At 59.3% G+C, this 8304-nt stretch overlaps 1 protein-coding gene across 8 annotated transcripts; it reads left to right on the top strand.

Annotated features, from left to right (window-relative positions):
• The first annotated feature begins 760 nt into the window (after positions 1-760).
• Positions 761-7948, top strand: S100A2 (S100 calcium binding protein A2). 8 transcript variants are annotated; one of them, XM_039218912.1, is made up of 4 exons: positions 2128-2212; positions 2657-2746; positions 6722-6869; positions 7708-7948. In XM_039218912.1, exons 3-4 carry the CDS (start codon positions 6726-6728, stop codon positions 7858-7860), a joined length of 297 nt encoding a protein of 98 aa, XP_039074843.1. In that variant the 5' UTR covers positions 2128-2212; positions 2657-2746; positions 6722-6725; the 3' UTR covers positions 7861-7948. The 8 variants fall into 8 exon arrangements, with proteins under 8 accessions (XP_039074847.1, XP_039074843.1, XP_039074844.1 ...); XM_039218914.1 differs by lacking the exons at positions 2128-2212; positions 2657-2746 and adding exons at positions 3733-3823; positions 4834-4922; XM_039218916.1 differs by lacking the exons at positions 2128-2212; positions 2657-2746 and adding an exon at positions 761-800.
• Positions 7949-8304: the final 356 nt, after the last annotated feature.

Below are 8304 nucleotides of genomic sequence, written 5' to 3'. Positions count from 1 at the left end.
GACTGTGGTAACTTGCACCCTTCTTCTGGTGAGAGTTCCTTGACTACAGAGCTGGGAACCTGACCCACACTGGCCCGTCATAGCACCCTGACTCCCTGGACACTGGGATTGGGTCATGGCTAAGTGTGTGAACCAAGCAGGGCCCATCAGGGCTCTTCCTGGGATGGGCCCTGGGCTTACAAGGCGGGGACAGGCTGTGGCCACATTCCTTGCTCCTGCCGTGGTAAGAATAAAGCCAACATGCAAAGAGATGAACAGTGATGAGAGAAGGATGGATGGGTGGATGGCGTTGGGTCCCCTGTTCTAGCCCCAAGGCTGTGGTTCATGGATCCTCTGAATTATCTCAGTGACATCACCAGTTATGTAACACAGTATATTCTCGTTTTTGCTTCATTGAGCTTGCATTGAGCTGCTGTCTTTTACAGCTGGAAGACTGACTGATAGAATGATAACGTGGTGAGGTCAAGGTGAAAACCCAGAGTCCAGCGTCTTCTCTGCTGCCACCATTTCCTAGCATTACACACTGATCTCTTAAAACGTCTCTCTTTTAACCACATCCTCGCGAGCAACACTCTATAATTTTTAAAATCACTGTTCACCTTCCTGAGTCAGCGTTCTTTTTTTGGAACTGCCTTGTTCCCTTTCTGAGATTTGAGAAGTTCCTGGGTTTATCAGAACACGTGTTTCACGTTGGGTGTTTCCGGGAATATTGTTAATCTTTCCGCTTTCTGCTGATTCCTGCCGGCACCAGTCTTACCAAGTGACGTCTTCCATCCTCAGAACCGCCGTTCTGGCAAACGGTAGAACTCTGCCAGCCCAGGCCTGGGTGCTTGCCGGGAGCAGCTGGCCTCCAGGCTGGGCGAGGCCGTGAGGGAGCTGCAGGCAGGGCTGGGAGGGGGTGAAGAGTGTCTGGCTCCTGAGTCAGACACCAGACCTCAGGAGCCACAGGCCTCTGTACACGGACTCTGTACAGAGCTGTGGGGAGGGGAGGCCGGTCCCCAAACCCGAGGCCCAGCAGTGCAGGCGGCTGTCCGCTTTCTTCACGAGGAGGACGTGGATGCTGGTGGAGGTTGTTTGTTCCTGGCCAGAGGCCCTGAGGAGTGGGCCTAGTTAATGGCGTGTTCCTCTCCTGCTTCCTGAACCGACCTTCCCCGCCTTATCACAGAGCAGATGCCCAGCGGCACTGCCCCGGGGGCTGGGCTCCCCAGGGAGGTGAGGAGGCTGCAGGCGGCTGGTTGAGAAAGCTGGAGCAGCCTTGGCCCGGCCCGACTCTCACTTCTTCCTTGTTGATGGGGGGGGGGGGGAACGGAGGGCTCCTCCCTGCTGGAAGCCCCTCTGGGGAGTGGGGAGGTAGATTGTCTCTTCCCCAAAGCACTGGCCTGGGCCAGGAGGAGGCATCTGGTGACAGTGGACAGAGTTGGGTGGGTACAATGGTAGCAAGTTGGCTTCTAGGAGGTTCGGGGTGGGGATGGACCCCCGTCTGGAAATGTGGTATTGAAGGGAAGGAGGACAATGGCAACGGGGGACAGCACTGGCCACTCGCCAGACATCTGCTTTGCATCAGACACTGGGGACCCTGGGAATGAACGCTACTCATTCTACTGCTCAGCAGCCCAGGCTAGTGGGGAGACATAAAGAAACAGTCTCATAAAAGTTGCTGTTACGGGGAAGGGGGCTGGAAGACATTAGGAAGAACCCCTAAAACCTGTGTGTGCATGCGCTCTTGCACGTGGGCAGGCTGGGGAGCAGATTCGGGTGCTGCACAGAGGAGGTGATCTTTGAGTTGAGCACCGGGGGAGATTAGGAAGTCGACAGGGTACAAACCAAGAGAATGAATGGCTGAGGTAAGAGCCCTGAGGCACGGGAGCCCGTGGCCTGTACATCAGCGCTGTACAGCGATGCCCTGGAAGGCGTGTCATGCTTGGTGACCTTCTCCTCAGAGTTATAAGACATCACTATGGTTTCACCTGAGGAGTGACATGCCCAGATTTGAATGCAAGAAGATCAGCCTGGCAGAGCTGGGAAGGGGTCAGAGTGGGGGCAGGGGCAGGGCGGGAGGGCAGTTCCGCTGCGGCTACCGCCGCGCAGGAGCGCAGGGACGCGGCAGCAGCTCAGGCAGTGTGACTGACACGAGTGACACTGAGAAGGCAGGTGGCCTGACCACCACCTGGAGGGCAGTGCGGAGGAAGCAGGAGGCTAGGAGGGCAGCCAGGTTTGTGGCAAAGAGGGGTCCTAAGGGAGGTGCGAGGTCCGGGGAAGGTTTCTTTTAAGCTTGCTTAAAATAGAGGCCGAGTGCAATTGGAGGCAAGAGGAAGAGGGGGTGGTTGGGGGTGCCAGACCGGAGCCGGTGCAGGACAGGGGCCCCTGGGCTCTGTGAGGCTGAGAAGTGAGCCCATGAGGCCGGGGGTGGGTGTGGGGAGAGGAGGGCAGAGAGACCGAGGGTGGTCTGAATTGGAAGGCTAGAGCTCTCAGGATTCTTAATGACTGGGGATTATAGAGGAAGTACCATGGTGATGACCTGTGTTTATGCCATATCTTGTTAATTGTGTGAACTTGGGCAAACTTCCCTGAGCCTCCATTTCCTTTGCTGTAAAGTGGGGTGAGATTGTACCAACTTCCTGGGATTGTGGTGTAAATTAAATGGACTACTACACAGAGATCGCCTTGCGCACCTTGCTCCATAAGGTCAGCCCTCACCCCTGCAGCACTGGAAAAGCAGGAGCTCATTGCATGATGGTGTCATCAGGTAAGCAGGGGGTAGTTACACAAATGATTCAATGCAGTTTGCTATGAGAAAATATTTCAAAGCATATTTTGGGGGATAGAGGAATGTTAGGGATGTTTGTGGTGAAACGGTGGAGGCTCCAAGTCGCGGTGGGCCTGGTGGGGGTCTGGTGGCGGGCCCATGGCCCCACAGCCGACCCTGCAGCCATTTCTCTTTCTGCCAAACTGCCCTGGGGAAAGGGGTGTGTGGGCAGAGCTGGGCAGTGTCCAGCCCGTCACTTAAGGCTCCCATGTCAGAAGTCCGCCTGCTCACTAGGGACTGTCCAGGAAACACCTTCTAAGTCAGGCAGGTGTGAGGGTGTGGGCGTGGGAAGGCTCCTTGGAGGTGAGTCAGCACTGCCTCCTCCTGGGTGAATCAGGGGCAGGGCAGGTCCAGGGCTGGGGAGCGGGTGGGATGAAAGGCTGGGCGAGGAGCGGGGAGGGACCAACCTGCAATGACAGGTCTCAACCACCAGGGGGCAGGAGCCAGGAGGGGAAAGCCAGCCACCCCGGGCGGGTCGCCTGCGGCTGCGTGGCCGCGAGGACCGGGACCCTGGGTCCAGCATCTGAGGCTGAGACGTGCAGAGTCACTGCCAGGGACGTGCCCACGGCCCGGTGGTGCCCACGGCCCGGCTGTGCCCACGGCCCGGTGGCGCCCGGCTTCTCCGCCTTCCGGAAGGCGTGTGGACCGGGGTTGGACGCTGGGGCCGTTCTGTTCCACCTTTCCGTTCCGCTGACAGGGGAGGGAGTCGCTCAGGTGACACTGAGTTGGTGCAAATTGATGGCCAGGCTCAGAAACACAGCCGCTTCCAGGCCCCGTCCCGTCCCGCCGGGGGCGAGCCGGCTGCCCCTCAGGGGCTGTGGCTCCCGGGTCTGCAGGGTGTGGGTTTGGAGCAGAAACGGATGCCGTGTTGGGAGGAGAGAACGTCCCTTGACTCCTACCCCCCCCCCCCCTTCAGTAACCCGGACTCGGGTTGGGTGTGGACGGTGTGGGCGAGACCCTTCGTCCTGCCCGGGAGCTCACCGCGTGGGCCGAGGGCGGGAGCGGGCAAGCTCTCCGGTGACTCACCCGCGCCGCTCGGTGCGCGGACGAAGGGCTGGTTGTGGGGCTCAGAGCGGGCTGGGCCCGGTGCCTCCGCGAAGCAGGTGGCATCCAGCCAGACTTTGGAGGGTAGTTGGGGCTTCACCAGAAAGAGATGTGGGGGCAGGGGAGGCGGTGACGGGCAGGCGGGTGGGGGCACCTCGCTGCCAGGCCTTGTGAAGGCGCCGCGGGCACCACTGCCACACCTGAGCCCTACGTGAGCCGTTGCCTCCGCTGGGCCTTCCGCTCAGGGTGAAGAGTGTTCAATCTCGGGCTCTGCGTGAAGCGGGGCCGTAGGGTCCGGCGGGGAGGAGCAGCAGCATGAGGGGCCCAAGTGCCTCGGAAAGGAGGGGCCGCTGGCTGGCTGTGCGGACCCGGGGGCTCCGAGGCCTGGCCGCCCGGGCCCCAGGGTGACCCCGGGAGGAAGGCACCCTGGCTTCCCTCTGGCCCCTTGGTCCCAGCCCCTCTGTGGCGTGCGACTCAGAGCTCCAGGCTGGGCCGCACACAGGGCCTCCGCGGCAGCGCCCTCTCCTCTCGGGCTGGGCTGGGGTTTCCGCCTGCGGCCCCGGCCTCCCGGGAGCAGGCTGGTGCCGCTGAGTCACCGCCTGGGCATCTGGGGCTGCAAGGGCGGGTGAGTCACCTAGGACCAGGGGCGCTGGGGGAGGGGAAGGAGGCTTCGGGACATCTGGAGGGGGGAGGGGAGCTGGGCCGGCAGGAAGGGTGGTGCCCAGACGGGTGGGGGCGGAGGGGGGCGTGGGAGTGGGCAGCAAGAACGGGCTCTTCCCGGAGAGCCGCTCCCCTGGGCTGGGCCCTGCCCGGCCTCGCAGTGTTTGCCTCTCTCTGGGTGTGGGGAGGAGTCTGTAGGGACGGGGGGGCGGGGAGGAGGGGGGAGGGCAAGGCCCTGGCCCGCCGCACGCCCCTCCTCACTCACGCGCCCTCCAAGCTGGAGAAGGGCGCCAAGACTCCCCTTCTCCCTTTCAAACCCGCAGGGGCTTCCTCACTGTGCACACAGTGCACACAGTCTCCCTGCCTCCCTGCCTCCTTCCGGAAGCCTTCCGCCCAAAGGGGGCCTTTCAAGGTGTGTTCAGGCCATGCTTCCCTCATTACCTCAGCAAGAATTGTGCTGCCAGCTCTGAAGTTCCCCCTGGTCCGTAAAGTCAGCTCGGACACACGCACGTGTGCATGCATGCACGCGCGCGCGCGCGCACACACACACACACACACACACACACACCAGGTCTGGGAAGTCCCTGGGTGCCTGTAGCCTCTGACTCACACATGAGCTGTGACTCGCAGGCATGTGTCAGAAGAGCAAGGCTGGCATGAATCTCTAGGCCCACAAACAGGGGCTACACGCCCCTCCCCGGGGTCCTGGCGGCCCCTTCCCCATGAGCCTCCCTGCCCCCTCTGTGGCCTAGAAGGGGCCTCGTCTTCTGACTGGCAGGCTGGCATGAAGCTGGCAGTCTCTGGGAGGGAGGGGGCCAGTCGGGAGTGGGTGGGGGGTGGCGGGAGGCCAGGCTTTGGCGGGGATCAGGTTAGGACAGGTTGGGGGCCAGTGAGGCGGGCATATAAACCCCACTGTGGGCACCTGGCCCTCAGCTTTCCTTCCAGAGCCTCTCTGCCATCTGGTCTGGTGAGTGTGTCTGTCCTGCTGAGGGCTGGTTGGGGGGCCCCCCACGTCTCCACCTTGTTCCTTTGTCTTAATCTTTGTCTCCGTAGCTGTTTTTCTCATTCTGGGTCTCTCCCTGTGGGCGACCTTCTGTGAAGTGTCTGATTAAGGACTCTTTCCAGGTTCTCTGTGAGGTCTCATTTAGGGGTTACTCTGCGGCCTTCTCTGGGGTCTCACAGTTTAGGCATCTCAGTCTGGAGACCCTTCCTTCTCAGGGGCCTAGGCCTAGGAATATGACGTGTGTGTGTGGGTGCTTTAATGAGAGTCTTGAATTTGTTGTTTGGTTTTTTGTTTTTGCAAAGTCCTGGATTCTAGCAAGACTAAGGGACAAGAGCCAGGATCTCAAGTGCGTGGGCTGCCTGGCTCCCTGCCCTGAGGAGCTTCGTAGCTCTGCCCTCTGCTCTTTCCCATTTCCTCTGCCTTGAGAGCTGGCAGGATGGGCCTAGGCCTGTCCTTGCCCCTGACACCAGCTACTGCGTCCTCACCCCAGGATCCACACCCCCACACCCTCACCCCAGCCTCCTGGGGCTGCTCAGAGCATCCTCAGAGGCAGAGCCTTGGAAAAGATGACCTCTCAGTTCTGTCCTTGTGACCTCGGGCACAGGACATATAATTTATTTAATTCCAGTCCCAATAGGACCCTTCCTGGATCCATGTCTGATAGAGACAGCACCCCCCCCCCATCCCTACCCTCTGAGAGTCCCTTGTCCAGTGGAGGAAGTCTCGCTCCCCCCGCCTTAGGAGTCCCTTGTCTCCGGGTGGGGAGTGGGGGACCGGGAATGGTTCCTCAGGGAAGCTTATACCCTGGGTTGCAGCCATGGCTACTGCTGGAGCCCAGGGGGCCCCCACTCCCTGGCCCCTGGAGACACCACCTCCCCAGTGCTGGCCTGTGGAAGGGGCTCCTTGGAGAAGACCCCAAGTGGGACTCTGGCCACCTTGCCATTTCCCTTTCCACAGACAGAGTGGGGAGCCTGCCCTCAGGTGCGTGCCGCAAGTGTGACCTCGGGACACATGGGGTCCTGGCCTTGGTGACTTCCAAACACAGGGGAAGGGTTAGCATCTGTCCACAGTAGGCCCTGTCCAGGAAGGCACTGTCTCGGGGGGGGATGCGGAGAGGGATTTGGAGAGGCAGTTTAGGGCACAAAGGCAGGTAGGTCTTTCTGACTGGGCTGAAGGGTCTCCATCGCCTGCCATCCCTATGGCCCCAGATCCATGATGTCCAGTCCCCTGGAGCAGGCGCTGGCTGTGATGGTCGCCACCTTCCACAAGTACTCAGGCCAAGAGGGTGACAAGTTCAAGCTGAGTAAGGGGGAGATGAAGGCACTTCTGCAACAGGAGCTGCCCAGCTTTGTTGGGGTGAGTGGGGCTGGCTGGTGGGAGGGTCCTGGTGTGGGCACGCGGGGGTGCCTGCTGATGCAAACACAGGGCACAGCCTCACAGAGGGGGTGAGGCCCAAGTGTGAGTGCCCTGTCACTGCTGTCCCCGAGGCTGTGCAGAGAATGGATGTGCGTGCTGTCCGGGCCCTCAGCGTCCATCTGTCCAGTCCCCTCACTGAGTTGAGCAAACCAGAGCCCAGAGAGGGGAAATGACTGGCCCAAGAGCACACAGCTCTCTCGCTCTTAGTTCCCATATTACGTTCCAAACTAAGAAGGTGTAATAGGGACAGAAAAGCCCAGCTAACACATGTACCCTGGGACATTTTGCAGAAAAATGCAGTCAGCTTTCGCTTGGCCCCTCACCTGTCCCATAGTGACGTCTGGATAATTACAGTCAGGTCTCAGGCTTGGAACATGTGATTCATGTTCTTTTTTTCCTTTAAAATTTGTTTTTGGTTAAACTTTTCTAATTTTGTTTCATTTTCACTGGTATTGAAAAGTTTGCCTTTTCTGAATTCAGAAATTTTTAGTTTCTTCATCAGCAAAATGGGGTTGCAGCCATGGCTACTGCCGCCTACCTCTCGGGGCTCAGGAAGTCCCGGTGTGCTCCTCAGCCCCAGCAGTGAGAGCGGAGACCTTCCCCAGTGGACGTCTACCTGTCCTCACTCACAGGGCCCCTTTGCAGCTCCCAGGGGCTCCCTGCTTGCACTTACCTGCTGCCCAGTGCAGGGCGGGGACTGGGCTCTGGCCAGCAAGTGTGAGTTTGGTGTGGGGGTGGGTGCAGAGCAGCCTGCTGAGGCGTCTCCTCTTGCTTTCAGGACAAGGTGGATGAGGACGGCCTGAAGAAGCTGATGGGCGACCTGGATGAGAACAGTGACCAGCAGGTGGACTTCCAGGAGTACGCCGTTTTCCTGGCCCTCGTCACTGTCATGTGCAATGACTTCTTCCAGGGCTCCCCAGGCCGGCCCTGAAGCAGAGCTCTCACTCTGCCGTTGGCCTGCTGGACCCATGAGGACTCTGCTTACCCCTTTTGTACTCAATAAACTTTTCTGTTGATCAGATTTCAGTGGCTCTGTGGTGCCCTATACCCTGGATGGCTCAGCTGGGGTGCTGGAAAACGAGGGCCTCCTTAGATCCCACCCGCTCTGGACCCTGACCCTTCTGGAAATCTCACCAAGGCCAGAGCTGTGCCTTATGTTCCAGACGTTGGGATTGCAAACACTGGTAAAAATTGGAGATAGTTTGCTAATTTTTCCCCCCAAATGAAGATATTAAAAGGGGCAAATACCATCTACCTTCACTGTCATTTCATGAAAAGAAAATTCCAACAAAGAAGGAAGGATATAATCTCAGGACAAAGGACAGGCCTTGACATTTGATATTGTGAGCAATCAGTTGTACTGGTTTAAGTTAGT

This window comes from Hyaena hyaena, unplaced genomic scaffold (assembly GCF_003009895.1).
Source record: "Hyaena hyaena isolate Hyena2069 unplaced genomic scaffold, ASM300989v1 scaffold_783, whole genome shotgun sequence".
Lineage (NCBI taxonomy): Eukaryota > Metazoa > Chordata > Mammalia > Carnivora > Hyaenidae > Hyaena > Hyaena hyaena.
Note: the sequence above shows the minus strand (reverse complement) of the source record. Positions and strands in the feature narration are given on the sequence as shown.